This window comes from Camarhynchus parvulus, chromosome 4 (assembly GCF_901933205.1).
Source record: "Camarhynchus parvulus chromosome 4, STF_HiC, whole genome shotgun sequence".
NCBI lineage: Eukaryota > Metazoa > Chordata > Aves > Passeriformes > Thraupidae > Camarhynchus > Camarhynchus parvulus.
Genome location: NC_044574.1, coordinates 51,102,806 through 51,123,686, shown reverse-complemented (window position 1 = coordinate 51,123,686; position 20,881 = coordinate 51,102,806). Strand labels below are relative to the sequence as shown.

General features: G+C 41.3%; 1 protein-coding gene across 6 annotated transcripts in view; it reads left to right on the top strand.

Moving 5' to 3' along the window:
- BMPR1B (bone morphogenetic protein receptor type 1B) overlaps positions 1–20,881 on the top strand; it is a 231,162-nt gene that overhangs the window by 197,606 nt on the left and 12,675 nt on the right. For all 6 annotated transcript variants that reach the window (XM_030948091.1, XM_030948090.1, XM_030948089.1 and 3 more), the window contains 5 exons: positions 3,934–4,090; positions 11,806–11,908; positions 12,909–13,011; positions 19,053–19,149; positions 19,952–20,090. In XM_030948091.1, coding sequence (XP_030803951.1) covers positions 3,951–4,090; positions 11,806–11,908; positions 12,909–13,011; positions 19,053–19,149; positions 19,952–20,090 — 582 coding nt within the window. In that variant the 5' untranslated portion in view covers positions 3,934–3,950. The remainder of the gene's footprint in view (positions 1–3,933; positions 4,091–11,805; positions 11,909–12,908; positions 13,012–19,052; positions 19,150–19,951; positions 20,091–20,881) is intronic.

Sequence of the window (20,881 nt, the reverse complement as noted above, 5' to 3'; positions counted from 1 at the left end):
CTGGAAGTTAGTAGAGGTTTAAATTAGACATTAACATTATCCTGTATGACCATGAGAATGACTTTCTTTTTACAGCACTTTATTTTCATTGTTTTCCTTCTCCTGGATTCAGGATCTTTGTAGATGTTCCTTTCTGGGAAAGACCAGAAAGCATGGAGGGAGAAACACACTAACACATGGTAATAACAGAGAAATAGCATACTGCACACAGTCCCCATTCTCAGGTAGAGATTCGTAACAGAGGCCATCACATCACAGTTTTCAGTGGTCCTAGGCAGGAAAATATTTCTCAGGAGTAGCACTCCCAAGAGACATCAAAGCCCTGGCAGCTGACTTCCAGTCCTTGTGGTGGATGGTGCTTTGTACCTGCTGTATTTTAGTGGAAAAAGAGAGTTAAGCTGAGAAACTCAGCTGAACATGATGAATCTGTACCAGTCTCATGATGAGCTTCAGGTGCTCAACTGCTTTGCTGAATTCTCTGATGCAGTCAGTGAGTTTCTCAGCAGATGAAAATAACCTTAGTTTTGATACCACTGTTTTTTGCATTTCTCCCAAAGGATGGGAAGGTGACTGTGATCAGACTGCAACAGAATTGGCTACAGCAAAGAGGCAGCCAAGCGTAAATAGCCTGAAATCTCTTGCTTTCAGGGCTCTAGGAGAGCTTTCAAAACCCAAAGGGCTTCTAAACCCTAGACAGAGCCAGGCCTGCATGACCAACATGTGCTTGTTACAGAACAGCAGCAAATGCAAGAGGAACAAGCTGTTCACCATCCCAAACTGTGCTTTTCACACCTGAAATCAGGAGGAACTTGTTGCCAAGCTAAAAAGTTCTCCCCACTTCTCTTGTGAGTTCCTTCCTGCACATTTCCTTTAGGGGATGGATTGCTGGAAAGCCTTTCTGAGCTGAAGTCAAGCAGACATAGAAGTCAAGAGACCTTGTTGAAACTCAGCTCTGAGTGGGAGGAGAAGAGGTTTTGCATATTCCATGGTCATCTGCTGGGTGAGACACCTGAATTTCAGAGGCAAAAGATCTGCCCATCATTTTAGCTAGCAGCCAGGAAATGAAGGCGTGAAAGGAGCAAGAGAATAGAGTGAGAAGAGTTTTACATTTTAGAAAACAGAAAAGAGCTTGCTTGAAAGTGTCTTATTCCTGCCTATTTTAGTTTTATTGGATCTAATATATTTGACATGAACTGCTATGATTTTGCAGTAGTTTTGACTCTGGGGATTAGGTGGAAACAAAATATTAGGCTGCATTGCTAATTTCAACTCTTGGAAGGTGTAAATTTGAATGCCAGCCTATCTGTCCCTAAATTTTCCCAAAACCAAACTTCATCTCTAAATAGCCACATGCTTTCCTGGTACTTCAGACTTTTTATTCCAATTCAGCAGCTTCTGCCTGTCTTATTATATCTGGGAGTGCAACCAGGTCTAGGGGTGGAAGCTGTTGTTTATGGCAAGTTTTGGAGAAGCTGTTCATAATCACATCACTGGTGAGTTATGGCCACAGATTATGTTCAGGTATGACTTCTTTTATGGTTGTTGAAAAGTGAATGATCTATGGTTGTATATATTATGAGGATGGCATTTAGCTGCCTAAATTTAATGCATTCAGATACCATCAAATGTGTAATTGAACCATTCCCCCTTTTTTTGTGCTGGGTGTAAGAAGCTTTTGTCTTTACACTCCTTGTTGCAGAAAGATCCCTGCTAAAACTGGTAGCTTGTAGAAAGAGCTGTGGAAATGATGCTCAGAGTAAACTATTACACTGGTGAGCTAAAAGTTCACTTGGTTTCCTCATGAGCTTGAAGTCTGAAAATCCTTGACAGGAATATTAATAGTTGAACATTCCCCATCTAATGCTAACAAAGTAATACTGACAAAAATGGCTGTTTGAAAGAGAATTTAGGTAATCCCTAATCCTGTGACCCAGGGAGCAAATCTCTGTTGATATTAATTTGTTATGCACAGGCTGCCTAATCATATTAGGAGAAACAAACAGTGCATTGTTTTTCCTTTAATGTCAGCATCTACTTCCTCTTGAGGTACAGCTGTGAGTACACAACAACACAGACACTCAACGCATCTTGAGTGAACTCATGCATTTAGTTCTGATTTTGCCAAATCTTAGTGGAAACAGTATGGGACTGACAGCCAGTTGTGTCATGAATCCAGTTTATGTCTTAATGCTGGGCACAAGGGTTATGAGCCCGTGGTTTGTATATGTTTTGTAACTGGTTGTCTGGTTTGACTTTAGAAAGAGGTGAGCTAATCAAGAGGCAAGTTGGTTTCGGTGGCATACAGAGGTACTGAGCAAAGGCCAAGCTGTATGAGTTTTGTGTTTCATAGGAGTATTAGTCTGGCATGGTGAATGATTCTTTTTCATGTGTATCACCCTAATATTATTGATATACCTCTTGTGCAAGGAATGTGCAAGGAGTGGAAGGGCTATGGTGTTAAAAGGCTAGCACTTCTCTAAATGCAGTGTTCTTATGTGCAAAGCCCCACTTCTCCCAGAGCTAACAGGTTAGAGCTTTTTCTGACTCTGCTGGGGATAAGCTGCATTGTCTCATGTTACACTGCAGAAAACGAAAGCCTGTCTGCCAATTGTGATACCAGAGCTGGCGCAGGAGAGCAGGGATATGCAGCTGGAGGCATGATGTGCCCTGGCTGGTCCCATGCTCCCAGGAGCACAGACTGGGCTTTTTCAGTCCTCCTAAGGGCAAGGACTGATAGAACAGCCCCATGCTTCCCCCAGCCTTACCCTGCTTCAGAGTCCTTCAGCCTCACTCTTACCTGAGTTGTTGCTTGCAATCCAAGCCCTGAAATAACTGTTTGTCCCCATCCCCTCTGCCTGTTTGCCCACCCTATCTCTCCATAGGGAGCTAAAAAAGATACAATTTTTTTTATCAGCTCCACAGTAAATCATTCCTAATGATGGAGATTTGGAAAAATCTTAGAGTAAAGAGCAATCAAAATAATTATAATACCAATTCTTTATAAAGACTTAACACTAAATCAAGAACTTCAAGCCTGCTCTTCATCTACTGTGTTGGAGACTGCTGCTTGTAAGTGACCCTTTGGTAACATTTCTTACAGGGAACCAAAGGGAGACTGAGGAACTGCCAGTTGAAACTTTTCATGCTAATCTCATTTTTGTCTTTGAGGCTTAAAATTTTTACAAGGACTGAAAGCTAATATTTATGAGTAGAGCTGGGGGAAGGAGGTTGCTTAAACATCTCCTAGCCTATCACCAGCATCTCCAGCTGTACTTCACCAGCTCCATGGAGATTCAGTACTCTGATATTTTTAGAAATAATCACCTCCATATATTTCAGCATTGTTCATCCGAAACCACATTCTTCTCTTTTACTTTGTTTATAGACTTTTCTTTTACAGAAGTGAGCTCTTTGCCTTGTTTTCCAAGCAGGGCTTTTGCAATTCAGTGACAGAACGTGCTGTTGAATTTGAAAGAACATCAGTTTCTGTTAAGACTTTGTTAAATTGTATGCTTATGTTCTGTTCTGCCTGGAGTATCATAAATCCCACTGATTTTTATGGGGTTCAGTAAATGTAGATCTGTGCTGAGTGCTGTGGAGATAAAGAAAACTCAGAGGTGTAAGCAAGGATTTGACCTGTGTAATGCAATAGAAGAAAAGCTGTACTGTGCAATATATAATAATAAAAGCACAGTATATCTCTTGGCAGTGGCAGAGCTCTAACATCAGTACCTTTGATCTAATACCACTGAGGTCCAATAAGCCTCAACCATGGTGACCATGTCAAACTACAGAAAAACACTCTGTAAATAATGAGTGAACCCTCATCTCAAATAACTTTCTTAAGTTTTGATAGGTAGAAGTAGTTTAAAGCCTTCATTTCTGGTCTTGCAATACATCCTAGAACTGTTTCTTTTTCTTCCTCTCTTACAGCCAGTTTTCTAGACAACATGGCCTTGCGAAGTTCTGGCAAGCTGAGCTTGGAGACCAGAAAAGACGGTGAGAGCACGGCCCCTGCTCCTCCCCAGAAGAAGCTGTCCTGCCAGTGCCACCACCACTGCCCTGAGGACTCGGTCAACAACACCTGCAGGTTTGTGGGATAGATATCTGCTGATGTTACATGCATGGCAAAACAAACTCGTGGCAGCTCAGCAATCCCAAGTTGGGTGTTGCAGTTTTTGTTTAAGCAGTGATATGTAAATGAGTTGGTTTTCACTGTCTGTCTAAAAATCAGAACTAATTTTTACCTAGATATCAGCTGCATGGTTGTTGGTTTTTGTTTTGTTTTGCTTTGTTTTGTTAGGGCATACACATATTTATAATTTTAGATAATACTTGTTTTAATGAAATGCATATGGAATATTCTGAAGGTTGAACTTTGTTTTTAAAGGAGCGTGCAGTTAATGAGAGGAGACCTAATCGAGATATATTGAAATGTCAATAAATGCTTATAAATTTATAATCACTCTCAATAGAATACTATTTATAAGAACCCTGGTCTTTGTGTCTACAGCAGCTGTATCTGTAGGTCCTTAAGGCTTTGGGCTTGTTTTTTTTTTTTTTTCCATGCTAAAAGGAAAACTATATTGAGGTGAAGTGTTGAGTATTTTTGTCTACTAGCTGTAGTCTTCTGTTTAATTTTGGGCTAAGAGTAGTACAGGTTTGTCGTCTGGGTTGGATTCTGCTTCGTCAGGACCTTTTGGCTCCCCGGGGGAGAGGCAGGTCCAGATGTGCACAGTATCCTTGAAGCCTCAGCACTAGGCTGTGTTGTCCTGGCACCGGCTGAAGCAAGCAGAGGTGACTGAGGGGACCTGTGGGGGGACCAGGCTGCTGTTCCCCTACCCAAAAGCAGCTCTTGCTGGACACACACAATTGCTGTTGACTGAAGGTTGAGTGAGGGTTGAATGAACCTCTGTCTTGGCTTGAGGTGCAGGTACAGTTTGCTTTAGCTGCAGCAAAGTTGGGCTGAGCTCTTCATGTTCCATATGAGAGATTTAAACTTCTCTGCTTGGCTAGAAGCAGGTGTGATACTGGAGATACCAGTTCTCAGTCTGGTGGAGCTGTGGGAGTCAGAGGCATAGAAGCAGGGCACAGTTTTGAGCCCAGCTGGAGACGTGCTGTTTGAGGTGAGATTGTCTGACTGTGAGATTGTGTCAGCTCTTCAAGGCAGTGTATTTAAAAGAGAAATGGGGAAAGCTTAAGGTTGCTGAAGGCACTGATTGCTTTGTTGGATTTTTGAGTTGTGGGTTTGCAGCCTGACTTTATTCTTCTCAGCCTGCAGTTTCCTACTAAAATGTATCAAAGTTTTGGTGACAGCTGTAAATACCATTCCCCCTTTCTAACCTCTTCCTACAAGCCCATGTTCCAGCCAGGAGTTAGACCTAACTGCTCTCACATGACAGTCAGTTTAAAAAGCTATAAAACCTCACTCTGATAGCAATTTGCTGATCCCCTGCAGCGTCAATCAGCTGTTTCCTCTTCCTGCCCAGCAAGAGCCACAGCTTTCCTATGTGCTGTCTCACACATGCAGCAACAGGGAATTTGCAGATGACTTTTAAATCCTTGAATTAGGAAGCACAAAGGGATCAATGTTAAGGAACTGACTGAACAAGGTTTATCCCCCAGCTGGGTAGGCCTGCTTTTGCATGTCGCTTTGTAGGTATCATTGGCATTAAGTATTTTTTATGGAACTACGAGTGAATGTCCTGTTAGAATGGATTTGTGCATTTTCCCTCAGTGCAGTATTTTAAAGAAACTCTCTTCAGAGTCTCCTTTACAGTGTCAAATGTCAAACTTTTTTATAGGTGTTAATGCCCAAGGATAGGCGGTTAAGTGGTAATAAAACACAAAATTGTAACCCCTTTTGTCTTCATAATCCTTGAAGACTTCAGGCTTGAATGTTCTGCTTTATTCCCAGACTGATTTTTTCCAATTTAGACATCAAAATAATAATTGAAGCTGGAATTTATCCATCAAGTATTAATCACTTTTCTGCCCAGTCAGGAGTTTCCTGGAGCAGTTAGGAGACTTGCTTTAGATCAGCTCCTCTGTCCTGCCCTGTGCTGTCACCTGAGCAGTACCCACCTTGCCACTTGGCCAGTGAGCAACAGCATAAGTGAAAAATTGCTGAGGAGTTTGGAGTAATATAAAACAAATTAAATTAATATAAATGCACTGCCTTCATGGCTTGTCAGCAGTAATCATGTTCATGATAGTGATCATTGCTGTGGCTCCCACTGCCTTGGTGTGAGAGCTGCAGTGAGGTGTGAGGGACTCAACACCCCTTCTTTTCCCTGCATCTGTTTTAACTGTTGGTGTAATAATTAATTTTTTAAATTCTCTACTACATTGCTGGAATTATGGATTACAGAGGAAATAAGATCCTGAGCCTTCTGTTGGGAAAGAGGGGTTATTAGATGTCTGGTTAGCTGGTTATTAGGTATATGCTTTGTTGGCTGGATAGAGACAAAATTTCAAAAGATTTGAGCACAACCTACCAGGTTAGCAGGGATTATAAATTTCCCCTGAGTTTTGGAATCATCCTATTAGTCAGGCAGTAATTTTCATATTTTATCCTGTGTGAATGACTGTTGGCACAATTTTAAAGCACTCAGGGAATCACTATAAAGGAAGTTTCCCCATTTGGAAGTTCAAGAAGTATCAATTGCAGTATTTGTCTGAAGAATAAATTAAATGCTTCAGATTAAAAGTTATTGCATTAATTATCTGCTTGCCATAGATGTAGCCACTAAAAGCATTTTATTTTTTTAAGAAAAATTTTAAGATCAAACCTCTTTTCAGCTCTTATCAATCTGTTAAGCTTTAGGCTGTGCTTGGACCTTCAGAGTCTGGATCTGCCAGCCCAACAGGAATGAGCCAGTGTGTTCTGGAGCACCCAAGGGCCTGGCAAAGCTCTGACACCCAGGAAATTCACTGAGTACATCCACAGCCAGGGCTTGGGCTCTGGAGAGCATCAGCCACTGTCCTTACCAGGATTTTTACTAAAGCAGTGAAGCATTTTATGAACCCAGGAGCAAGAACCTCTGAAAGTTCAATGCAAAAGCATTTCCAGCTGTGTTTAAATTAAAACTCTCAGAATAGAATAGCTATTCTTACTGCAATCACCATTAAAATTTTCTCCTAAAAAACAGTCTGTCATCTCACATGAAGATTTTTATCTGCTACCACAGGTATTCAGCTTTAAAGTACATATCTGTCCCATAGTACCAGGGGTCTGAATGTTTATATAAAAATGAGGACATCTGGTGGCCGTTTGAAATCCTCTCCATAATTGTATTTGTAGAAATTTAAAAGCCAGTATTCTTTAACCACATCTATATCAAATCCTCCAACAGCCTGCTGTGTTCCTATACAGAATTTCCCTTTCTTTATACTTCTGCAGTTTAAGTCCAACAATACTTTGGAGAGCTAAGGATAACACTGCAGCCTAAAAGGCAGAATGCTTTTCTCTCTAAGCAGAAAAGCCATAGCTCTAGTTAGAGTGTACTTTAAAAAATGGGGCAGTCCCTGAGCACAGTGACGTTTTGGAAGACCCATTGCAGGGTGAGCTCATTGAGGGAGGGTTAATTCCAAAGTGTGGCAGAAGGGGACCAAGGTAGGAGCTGAGGCTGATACCCTCACTCACCAGGACCCCATTTCCTCATGGATATGTGAACACAACAGGCAGAAACAGCTCCTTCAGTAGCCCTTCCTGTGGCTGGAGACAGGCACTTCTGTACCACTGCTCAGGGGTCCTGGGTAGGGGGAAAGAGGGGTCACAAGTGGGGCCACTCTGGGCAGTTGAAAAATACAAGTGCACTCAAGGCCCTGACAGATGAAACCTTTGGAGAAGGCTCACAATCCTCTGCTTGCCAAGGGTGTGCTAAACTGCTGCGTGTTGAAACTTTATTCTTCTTTCAGAACATCTGTGCAATTCATAAAAGGCTTTCAGTAAAGAAGGTCAAAGCTGCTTTGAACACAACCAGGACCTTGTTTTACTGTTCCTTTTCAAGTTTTCTGTGTTCAGAGTGAATGCACGGACAGTTATGTCTGATCATAATTAATTGCATATTTTAAAACGCAGTGTTACAATTAATTGGCTTTGACTGTAATGGGATTGCAGTAAAGGCAGAGGCTAATTAGGTGCCTTGTCGCACTCTATTTTCATGCACAAATAAATGCTGACAGTTTTAAAGATTGGGCTGATTAAAGTTTAAGTTCCTGTGTGTTGCCTACTAGATTGTATTTCTGCCCAACTGTGTCTTTGGTTACCTAAAGCAATAAAATAATTAAGTTGCTTTTTCAGTGTTACCAAAGGTGATAAGTCACTTGAGTGATGTTATCTTCATTGTCCTGTTCTCCAGATGATAAGCTTGAATTTTCTTTGTAATTTGGTAGGTGGAAAAAAAAAGACTTTGACAGTGGCCAAAGCACCAAGTTCAGATAACTTTTGTTTTAATCAATTTTAATTTTTAGGGAAAAGTTCAACGTTTTCTGATAAAGGAGCTATAGTGAGATCTTAAATGTTAGCCTTTCAATTTTTTAATGTTTATGTTCATTTTGAAATTTCCTCCTTTATACAGGAAATTTTTTAATCATTTTAAAAAGAGTGCAGAGACTTGTCATCTTGCTTTGGATGGAAGTAAAAAATGCTCTTGCTCTTTCTGGTATCAAAATGAGGAATATAAAGAGGAGGAATGGAAAAAAGTAATAATTCTTGTATGGACTCATTTGAAATCAAATTAAAGATAAGGCATCTGTTAATCAAATTGTGAAAGTTACCTGTCTCTTTGTGATAGGCATTGAGTGAGGGAAAGATGTTGCTTTTCAAAGTTATGTATTGCCATCCCTGGCTGTGTCACACACTCACAGAGCCAGGTGGGAAATCTCCAGCAGGCAGGTTTTGGTAGCTGAGGAATCACATCTTCTGTAAGAAATGGCTGCTGGCCAGTGGGGACATCTGTGTGAGCAGATGCAAAGCTGTTGGCCTTGGTTCCTCTCTTGTGACATTTAGGAAAGGTCTGAGTTAAGATCCCTGCTTTCTTTGTGGTAATCTGTAATTGGAGCAGGATCTTCTATATCACTGTCTGTCAGTGTTTCCCTATTAACTCCCTTTATTCTCCTGGCATTTGACTTGTCTGTCAGAATTCACTCTTGGCAAATATGTAACACAGCAAAGCTCTATTAGTGATCACATCCAAAGTGAATTTAATCACTCCCCTGCACCATACTCTAATGATGGTGCTTCAGTGGAGGAGGTTACTGAATGTGTACCCAGATGTAACCAGTTGTATCCACACTGAATTCCTTCTTTACACACCATTTGCAGATTCAAATTACACAAAATTAGAATTCACATTGCAGATTTTAAGAAAGTAGCAGTTCTACACAACGGGATTTTTCTTCTAGGAAGTGGAGAATAAGTTTTACATACTGCTTTGCAAGCGTCAGTGATGTACAGATGCTTCTTTCTCTGTAGTCACCAAAATAAGCATAACATTTGAGACTGTGCACACATCTCTAACTTGTTTCTTACTGGCTATATTAGTAAGTTTCATTTCTACCCTAGTCAGGTGTGAGGTGGGGAAATCAATAAAACAGCAGGAGTGTGCCCTGCCCTTTTTCTTGCAGTGTGTGGTCCATTTGACATCCTGTGAACCAGGAGAACAGGTTGGGGTGGCGGGGGGAAGCAGGTAGGAGATCCTTTTTTTTTCCAGAAGAGTCCCTTTTCCCTCTCACCCAAGCACCTCAGAAATTCTCAGAAAGATTATGAGTTCTTACATTGCATGAAAGCTTTTTGTTGTTTGGTTTTATTTTTTTTTTCCTCTTAGAGGTAGAAACAAGTGGTAGCAGTATTAATTCTGCTCAGCAGTGCTGTTTTTTTCTCTTGCTTTTCCTTCATTATTCTAGCCTCTGTAAAGAGGCTAGAATAGATTTAGAGGCTAGAATAGATTTAGACTTATTGTTGGAGCTTTAACACTTCTTTGTTTTGCTCTAGCTAATCTAAATTTTTCTTTTTAAATTTGGAGTAAAACTTGTAGAGGGACTAAAGTGTATGAGAAACCTGACTTTAATTTTCATAAGTGAGCTAAGAATCAGAGTCCCATAGGACAAGTCAGAAAAATAGAATTAAAGCAGCTGACTATCTCTTTCTTTTTGTCCCTTTTGCAAACAATTTGACTTTCCTTCCCCTGCTTTTCTTCGATGAACTAAGAGTTTTGAGTTTTTTGCTGTTAGCTGTGGAGTCCATTTTTGTGTTTCACTTGATAGCAATTTATTGTTTTGTTGCTCTGTCCCCTGGGTTAAACTTACTCATTATTTTGAATCAAAGGCACCATGCAAACAAGTAAAATCTAATCTAATATAATATCCTTCTCTAATGGATTCCTTACAGTCTCTCTTGGCAATCCTATTGTTCCTATCTTTTCAGCTCAAGCAATGACATAAAGGTGGCTGTTGCCCAGAAGGGTTGCTGTCTCCTTTGCCTCACTCCTATGTACAATGCAAAGAAGGGTAGAAGGCATTGCTGGCTTCCCTGAGAAAGTAATTTGTAATGTGCAATTGGTTACTTTTCAGATCCAGAAGTCATGATATATTATTATTTGAAGTAATAAGCTTACCATGGCTAGACCCTGCCCCACTAATATAAAAATATGCCACAGAAAATGTTTGACGTGATCCTGTGCAGCATCTCTCGGTTGTGTAGCTAATACTTACAAATTTGTGTTTGTCTCTTAAATGTGTAACTGTGACTCTTGTTTCCTACATCTTCATTGCCTTTGCTGCTGGTGCTCTTTAGACTTTTGTTTCATTCAAGTAAGGAGCAAATCATCTGAAATTTTGCTGTATTTAAGTTTTCTAATCTTTTTTTCTTTTTATTTCCTTGTTTTAACTGAGTTTGTTTCTTCTCTTCTGAAAAATACTCGTTGCACATAATAGCCAGTGCTATTTTCCTGAGCAAATAACAGAATAATTTATTTTTCTGTGACTTAAATGTCTTATATTAAAGAGTTTTTTCTTTATTTTTGGATCTTCTTCCTGCAAGTCTGTCAGTTTTTGTTTCTTACACATTACATATCCCCATCAGAGTGCTGAGAACTTAAGGTACAGCAGTCTCAATAGAATGCAGCCACCCTTTCCATGCCCTCCACTCCCTCTTTCCATAGCATTCCGGCATTTGACCTTCATCAAGGAAGGACATTTATCACCAGCCCCATCTAGCCATCTGTTAGTATATTTGCCCTCCCTGGTGCACGGTCCTGTAAACAGAAGCATTATGGGTCACTTCAGGCTTATAACCCAAGTAAACATCTATGAAGGGTGTTGATGATAACTCAAGGACTCATACACAGGAGTGTTGCAGTTCATAATATGGTTAAAACAGGAATCACAAATCACTCTTGGTAATATTTTACGTTTAGCATCTCAGAAGTGTTTCTTTCTTCAGGTCTGTACTGTGGTGCAAGTGTCGGTGCCTTGTTCCCGCACTCAGGGGCAGAGGTTGTGCAGCACTGAAGCTTGCACTGTATAGCTTTCCAAAGTCTTAACACACTAATGACCACAGGCAGAGAGCTGGGGGCTTCTTAGTGGGGTTTAGGCTGTGAAATGTTGCAAAGGTAAGTACACAGCTCTGAGGCAGAGCCTCCTTTGTGTGTGCAGGAGCTGCTCCACAGCAGCCCCAGTGTGTCCATTTCTGAATGGCAGATTTGCCTGGCAAGGAGCAAAGTTTAAGACAATATTCAACAGGTCATTTTCCACTTTTCACATTTCAGTGCCTTGTCCTGATTCATTCTTTCCAATCCACAGCACTGATGGCTACTGCTTCACCATAATAGAAGAGGATGAGTCCGGTGGACATTTAGTCACCAAGGGATGTCTTGGATTAGAGGGCTCAGACTTCCAGTGTCGGGTGAGGAAGCATTTTCTGCCACAGTGTCACTTGAATTTTTGATAGTTTTCAATTAAAGTGCAGTCAACAGACATTACTGTGTCCATGTTTTCCACTTCCGTTCCTTTGGCAGATTGCTGATCTGCATTGCTTGCTGAGGGGAGTGCATTTGTATCTGCAAAAGATGATACTACAGATCCTCCTAATAATAACTCATGTTTTTGGTTTTGGCACTGCTGCTGCTAGTAACATTCCCACTGAGAGGAAGTTTGGTTTTAGAGAATTGCAGTCGTAACTCCTCAAATCTCTATGCTGGATCTCTCTCTCTGTGTTTTCCCTAGCTAAAGTTAGTTAGGATATTATTTGATGGACTGCAGCAACATCTACAGCAGCAATGTCCTACATGCAGTTGCACATTGGTTTGGGATTTTTGGTGCCAGGTATTCCCTTCAAGTACAGCGATCACCCGATGGAAAACAAGTATCACTGCCAGAATGGAAGGGGTGTGGAAAATGGAGCAAGGTGTTTCTAAGGTGGTTGCCTTTCCTCACATTAACCTTAAATGGTTTTAGATGAGTACAGGAATGGTTTCATCATTATGCTAATGGAAGGTATTTTATCCAGCTTCCCACGAGACCAGAAGCTGTAGCTAAATTAGTCCACACAGCAATTCCTGTATTATCCTGGCTAACCTGTTTTGGATACCCGTATTAACTCACTTTTGGTCCAGCTGATGGATGTATGTGACTTTCACACTTCTGACTTGCACCATTAGAGAAAGTCAGTCCCTTCTGCAGCATTAAGGCACCAACAGGAGCAAGTTTGGAGTGAATTAATGTCTTAATTACCTGGATGAAATATTGCTGGATATGCTGGTTGGCAGAAATCCTTGCTCCACACATCCTAGGAATCTGTAGCAGATTGCAGTCCAGCTAGCAACACATCTTTCAAGTGGCAGAATGACCATGTGTATTTACAACACGGGTAATAACTTGCTTTCCATCTAAATTGCTTGTTGCAGGACACTCCTATTCCACACCAAAGAAGATCTATTGAATGTTGCACAGGCCAAGATTACTGTAACAGGCACCTTCATCCTACACTGCCACCACTGAAGAATCGAGGTAAGGGAACAAAATCTGGTCCTAAGCTGATCTTTTCCTGCTGTTGGTCCTTGTGCCTTAGGGAAAAATAGAGCGCAGACTGAAGCGCCCCTATCCAAAAGCATGTGATTAGAGAGATAAATGGCATTAAACAGTATTTCTCCATTCCTGTAGGTTGTGTGTGGAGTGGTGCTGATGCTTGCTGTAGTTTCTGCTGGACACATGCAGTGAACACGAGATGCATTAGAATTGCATGATGCTGTCCTAGCACGGACCTGCTGAGCTGTCAGACGTCATCTCAAAGACCTAGGCTGGTCGTGGCAGAGGATGACTCTTGCTGTGTATTTCTTTAGCCTGATAATAAAATGGAATCCTCTCTCCAGTCCCTGTAACATGCATTGCTCTCATTCATAACTCCACACACAAATTGGTCAGTTAAAGTTGACAGAAGTCTGTAAGTTTTTCTTATTGGCAAGACCTGATCATCCAGCACTGAGACAATAATGACTCAGTAAAGTGTATTTTTTATGTGAACAATGTAGCTGAAAAAGTAATGTAGAGTAAGAACTCACACAAGTTTTTAAAAAAAAATATTCGAGAACAAATGGGCGTGTATTAACTTAGTAGATGCTGAGGCAAGGTTTTAGCATTTTTGTTTGTTTAAACATCACTTTCTGAAAGCTGGTAGAACTATTTTTGTCTTGGTGTTCAGAATAAATTTTATAGAAGTGTATTCCTAAGTAAGTGTAAATTCATCCATAATAAACTCTTGGCATTAGCAGGAATTGTGGTAGTCAGCATCGAGTCAGTTCAGGCTTGCAAAAGAATTTATAATCGTGGTGTTCTGTGTTGAAGATCCAGATCGGTGCACAGATGCACTCTTAATTTCACCAACAGCAGATACTTACACGAATGCATGCTCAGAGAAAGCCTTCACTCATGTTCCCTTCAGGCCTGTGAAATTCTGCACAGATGGGCTGCAGAGTCAGGCCTTTGGAGAGTAGTATGTAAATACTTCACTGTTTACTAGCAAGGCATTAAGGCAGCGAAACCTCATAAAATTCTGACATCCAGCAGAAGAGTTATGTACTACTTTGTTGGTTTATTTAATTTTAAAAAGTTCTTTGGATTGAGAGAAGAGCTCCAAAAAGCAGTCAATATTTGTTCACACTTACTTAGTCTTTCATTAAATATCAGTTTGGAAAACACTGCCATGATTTTTTCTTGCTACTGGCTGAGTTTATTCTACATTAGGACTACTCAAAAATACTGAATCAGAGCCTAACTCTAGACATCTGTCTATTAAGATTTTAGTTATTTGCCAATGCTATCTTCTACTTACAAAGAAAGCAATGGACCAAGCTTTTGGTAGTGGCAGAAGGTGTTTGGATTGATGTTGGGTTTGTCCTGTATGTATATAGGGTAAATAAAGTATCACTGGAGAACCATGGTGGCAGAGAGAATATTTTTTAAAAGAAAAATTTCAGTGAGCTGGAGCAGGGTTCTAGCTGTTCTGTGTTGCAAAGTTGACTATTTTAGCATGGCAGACGAAAGGTGATGTAGTCACTCAACACACTCAAAATATTTTTATTTTTTTAAAATAAGCTCTCACACTACCAGCATCCTGACAGTGTTTTGTAGAAATGCATTTCAGGAACTGCTTGAATAAATTTGGCTGAACAGGGCTGAAGTCACCACCTTTATTAAAGCCTTAGGTTAATATGTCATTCTCAGTGATGCCAGGCCTCTTTTAATTTGTCATTGCTGTATCTTAGTGTGAAACCTCAGAATAAAAAGCCATAGTTGAACCACAGCTCCTCACTGCAAATAGGTAAAAATACTGTGTACAAATACAAGCTACTGCCAGTGCCCAGCACTGTGGCTGTGATCATTGTTTCTACTGGAAGCATTTAGATTAGGCTGTGATTGTCTGAGTAACGTTAAAATTGCTTATCAAATTTAGCATAAACTGTAAGTACAGAGAAAGAGAGGTGAACTTAAAAACAAGCTTCTTGGAATAACCTTCTGGCATTCAGGGTTCCATCAAAGATACACATGCTCCACAGCATCTAAAAAACAACCAGAAATTTGGCTTCTGATGAACTCATATCTGAGGTGATGCCTCATGGGAAGCAAAGTCTAGTGGGAGCATGCAGCTCCAGGTCAGAGGCTGTTGAACTCAAAACTGACCTATGCACCAAGGTAACAGCTACAAAGGCAAGTGGCTTGTGCTCTCTAAGTGCTTTTCCAGGCCTGGCATGTGCTGCAAGGCACGATTTATGCCACACCCTATCCTTCTCCTCTTCCCCCTGGAAAGAAAGGAGGACCACATACATGAAAGTGAGAGCTAGAAAAATTAACACTGGTCAAAGGAAGACTTGTTAAGTAAGATGGAAGAAACAACAACTAAGCCTAAGTTTTGAGCGCATCTTGGTACAGAACTAGCAGGATAAAATATCCCAGAGAAACCATTAAACCCTTGTGCCAGCTGTACATCTGTCTTATTAAGGAAATGAAAGTCATAATTGGGTCTGATATAACACCTCTGCTTTAAACAATAAAAGATATTCCTGGAAATCCCAGCGAAAGCACAGGCTGAGACCAGTCAAAAGGAGAAATATGTCTTTGCTGATTTAGAGCCTATATAAGCAGAAGTGGTGGTGCCACCGTGTCTGGCTCCCTGCCTGTATAGCCAGTGATGAATGGGCAGAGGAATGATTGGAGGAATGATGGGGTTTGATGTGTGCACACAGTCTCCACGCCTCAGATTTCACTGCCGTTTTTACTTGGATAGCTGTAACATTCTGAGCTGGAGGGACCTGGGGTGGGAGGAGAGCCTCCTCTCCCTTTGATATGCTGACTTCTGAACCTTCTGGGTGGCATTTCCAATGCACTCCTCAGCATGGTCCCGCTGATGACAGTGAGTGAAACGAGTGGTGGAGGAGGGGGAAATTGCAGGAGAAAAGCAGAGAGGCAGCTTGGTCTCACCGAGCTCTGTGCTGTCACCAGCCTGCACCACTGTTTCCCTACAACATGGAGCTGTTAATGTGCTGTTTGCTGGGCTGCACTGTTATCAGCCAGCCAGGGTATGTGAAGAAGCTTCCCAAACCTGCTGTGTGTTTGTTTTGCACTTCCCACAAGATGTTCCCGGTAATCGCTCACTGCTGCCTCTGTGGAAGCTGCTGCACATTCTCATAACCCTGCTGCTTGGCACCTGGCAGTTCCAAGTGACACAGCAGTGAAAAACACACCACTGGACTTCTTAAAGGACAGAGTACCTCCATCACCTAAACTGGCACTGACCAGGACCCACCACAGTGTTCACCACAGAGCCCACAAGCAAGTCCCTAGGCAGACTCACAGCTGAGCTGCCCCATCCCTCCTCCTGGTCAAATAGTGCAGGCAAAGGGAGGCTTGTCTTGCTGTTCTGTGAAGAATGGCTTGGGCTGGAGGAGCAGGAGAAGAAATGCAGCCTGGCTCAGTGCAGCAGAACAAACAGACATTGCTGGTGTGAGGATGGGGACTTGCATTTAGTCTTGTGTTGTCCACACACACACCAGCAGGTTTATGAAGTCCTCAAGTTAGACAGCAAATGAAATCCTGCCAAACTGCTTTAAAAATGCAGGAAGTGTTTGAAAGGTGGGACAATAGCTCACTTACCATCAGTATTGCCTCTCAAATAGCCAAATAAATAGAAAGGAACTTACTGTCTCCCCCTGTGAAAGCCAGTTGCGCGCCTGTGCTGTGCACAGTGAACCACTGCTGAAGCTGTGCCACTGCTGGCATGCAGACACCACCCACCACAAGAGAGTCAGCTGTAAATCTGGTCAAAGTCTTGTTTCCTGCTCCCAGCAGGGAGATCAGGACACATTCTTTTGTGTCTTTTCATGCTTTCCTGACACTTGCTTCACATAATTGCATTTGGGTACCCAAAGGATTTTGCAGTGTTGGACCTCAAATTCATCTGAGAGCTACACTGCACTTCCAAATGCCTTCTGGCCTCTGGGCAAACCAACCTGCATTTACTTACTTTTCTAAATGGCAAAAGCCCATTGGAAACATTGAGCATAAGATTTGGATCACTTAAACCCTAAAAATGGTGGGAATTTGATTCAAGATTTCAGCATGTTTGTCATCCCTCTCCAAATGTACATACTCGTACCCGCCCAGACAGCGTGAACAACTTCACGGGCAATACTGTGTCTGCAAAAATGCACAGATTTCCATGGCTTTAACATCTAGCAGACACAAGTCTAAGATCTGAATTGTTCCCTCTCCATCTGACATCAGCTTTCATTACTGCTAAGCACAGAAGCTCAGCTTCCATCCTGTCATACTCTGTGAAGTGGGAGAACCCTTGCTGTGGGTGGTTATCCGGGTTTCTCCCAGGTATGGAATGCCGCCTTATGGTCTCTGTGCCCTGCTTTTTCATCTGATGGGCTGTGACATCTGAAACTGTGACAACCCACACATTTTAGAGGGAGGTGGTGCTGACACAGGCTGCTCACACAGCACAAACCAGAGCCCTCAGCCCTGCCAAGCTGCCATTGCCTTCACGAGAGCTCTGGATTCCCCGGTGGGCTCTCAGTTACGACCCACAGCCCACTTGGAGTGGCAGGCCAGGGATAAATCTGCTGTGGCAGGCAGAAGGATGGGCTCGAGAGTTTTTCCTGATAGACATCGTGTCAGTGTCCTCTTTCAAAGGCATCAGCCATGTCCTGAATGTTTACATTGTCAGTGCTCCCAGAGCAGGCAATGGCAGGTTAAAACATGACCAGTGTGATCAGGAGGTGTGTTGGTAGGTAATCTCTGTTTGTAGTGGAAAGGGGAAAAAAAAGAAATTGTTTGGGGGCAAGAAAAAAAAAAGAAGGAGAAACTGGATCTTGAAAATGAAAGAGTCTGAGAGTAAACTAAGAGTCCCTTAGGAATCTCCTGGTCTCATTACCCTTGTAAATCTGAAACGTAATAACGTCGTTCCAGGACCAGTCAATAAGGATAGATTTCTTACTTATTGCATTCTCTGATGTGTCAGGCATTGGAGTGAAGGATGCAAGACAGTAAGGCTGGAAGAGCTTCAGAAAACATGGCCCTCATTTGCATTATCCCATTTGTTATTGGAAAGGTGGCTTGTGTATGTACAGGCTGAAATACTATAATTTTGAGAATTTGAGTGGCAGGGGAGGTTAAAAAAGAATAGAGCTGGATGTCTTTGTTTTTCAGCAGAGAAGCATGCATGAAGGTCAGACTCGCTTGCCTGAGCTGAGAATTCAAATTTGGAGATTAATGTTACACTTTAAAGGAGAATATGAATCTGCTATACAAAGGTTGACTGAAGCATTTTAATAGTTTTTATGCAACAACATTTTCTACAGGTTACTTGACACATTTTATTATCAAAGTGTTTTGCAGAAAAGCCACTGGAAGGATACTTTTGCCCAGCAGCATAGGAAGGACTTGGTAGCACACAGGGCTGCTCTAGAGCAGATGGAGAAGAAAATTCTTGCTCAAATGTTTAAAACAGGATCTAAGAGACAAATTGTTCTGTAATGATGGAAATCATACATTTTCAAGGCCTCTCATGGCCTGCCTTGTTGGAGGTTGAATGGTCTACTGTGTCTTCCCTTCTAGAATAAATGCAGTTTGGTGGGTGGTTTGGTTTGGTTTTCATAGTTACTCATTAGGATGCTGCTTAATCTGAGTGTTTAAAAAAGGCAGTGGTTTTTGCATTTCCTGGCTAATCACTCAGGTTAAGACCCAGAGCTACAGGTCTTGATTGATTTTCCATTCAGAGACAAACAGGGAATTGCAAATCAAGGCAATGTTTTGCCAGAGTGAGGACTGAGAAAACAAATAGATTTTTTTGACACTGGAAGTGTCAATTCTGTCCTGGCCAGTGAGGGTCAAAGAGGAAGCCCACAAAATGCCTGGGGAATGCAGGGGTATCCTGTGCAGGAATTACGAGGAAGGAGTGGAACTGATCCTGTGCTCGATGCGCTTCTCACATTGACTTCATAACCATCTCCCTTTCTAAATTTTCCACCTTTCTCATTTTTTAACCCCAGACTTTGCTGAGGGAAATATTCACCACAAGGCCCTGCTGATCTCAGTGGCTGTTTGCAGCATCCTTCTGGTGCTTATCATCATATTCTGCTACTTCAGGTAAATAAGGAATATTTTGGCAGCTTGTTAACGTTCCTTCCAACATTTATCTTTTTATAGATTTAGGAAGTTGAAAAAAAATAGAAGTGGACCTTAAAGAAAAGAAATGAGAAACTGTAATTTTATCAAGAGAAAAAAAAGTGTATTTTATTGATGCTATTCACAGGTATACCTGTGTGATGGATTTCATACAGAATCTTTCACTCAACATCATTAAAAGCCATTCAGGTAGAAGCACAGATTATTCTTTACTGAGAAGGCCAAAGGACAAATTTTATAGCGAAATTTTTGTAAGGGAAGTATATCTAAGACTTCTGAATTTGTTTATGCGATGAAGAGCTGATCATAAAAAAAGAAGATAATACAAGAATGTCAGTAAATATGTCAGTGTTATCACAATCTACATACATGACATTTTAACAATTTGACACATTTTTTACATATTCCTAGATTACATTACCTTACCTCCTCTGGCTCCTAGAAATGCACTGCAGACAATAAAATAAAGTTACTTGGTCAGTGTTTTAGACATATTTAAGTTTCTGAAAGGAAAACATTTGGTTGCTTTGCAGATTTACCCCAGACTGCATGGCTTGTGAGTGTTATACTTAGAATTTTGATGATGTAAACAGTTGCTAAAAATAAAATAAAACAATTTGGCCAGCGAGTCCAGTGTATTTCTCAGGGAAGCAGAGAAATCTGTTAGTCTATAAATGAAGGAAATGTGAAGGGCATGTGCATTATTCATTGCACATGTGCTCATTGTATTCAAAACTCATTTTGTTTTCGTGTAAAACCTCAGATACAAGCGCCAAGAGACGAGGCCCCACTACAGCATCGGGCTGGAGCAGGATGAGACCTACATTCCCCCCGGAGAGTCCCTGAAGGATTTGATCGAGCAGTCCCAGAGCTCAGGGAGCGGATCCGGGCTCCCTCTCCTGGTAAGGAAGCAATGCTATTTTAGTGCACATTTCAAAGGTTAAAATGTGTAGAGGGAGAAGAGGCAAAAAAATAGATTTACATGTCCTCAGTTTTGTTTTAGTTTTTTTTTTTGTTTTGTTGTTGGTTTGTTTTTTTTTGTTGTCATTTGTTTGTTTGTTTGTTTGTTTGTTTGTTTGTTTGTTTGGTCTGGTTTGGTTTTTTTTTTTCCCCTCTACCAGAAATGACAAGGAGTTAGACTGGAGAACAGCTGCTTTAGAAGCAGGGGACTTATGTCATGTGAACTAAGCCAAAAAAGGTTAGAGTTATTTTTCTGCCTCATTTAATTTCTTATTTTAGATACCATAGGGGAAATACAGGCTCAGACAGCTCATGGAAGTAGATCACGTTTGGTTTTTTTACACTCCAGTGTACAGGACAGCACCTGGCCCACTGATCTTGTTTTCTTCCTTTGTATGTGCAACACACAATAGGATTTCAAACACTGCCCCGTCACCTTTTTCTAAAGGGAACTGTAACTTGTCAGACTTGGAACCTTTTTATTTGTAGGCTTCACTTTGCATTCAGAAATCAAGGGGGATTTTTTTCCTCGTAGTATGGCAATCTCAGAAGTTAATGGGATGGAGTTTGTTATTGTTTCTGAACAGACTCCAGGATTGCTAAACCTGCTGAAAAGGCAGAACGATCTGTGGTAATATAGTTCTGTTCACCAGGGGGTTTTGTTTCTGAGGAACATCACTGGTAGAAAAGAATTGGTAAAAAAGCTAGGTTACTTATTTAAAATAAGTGCCTC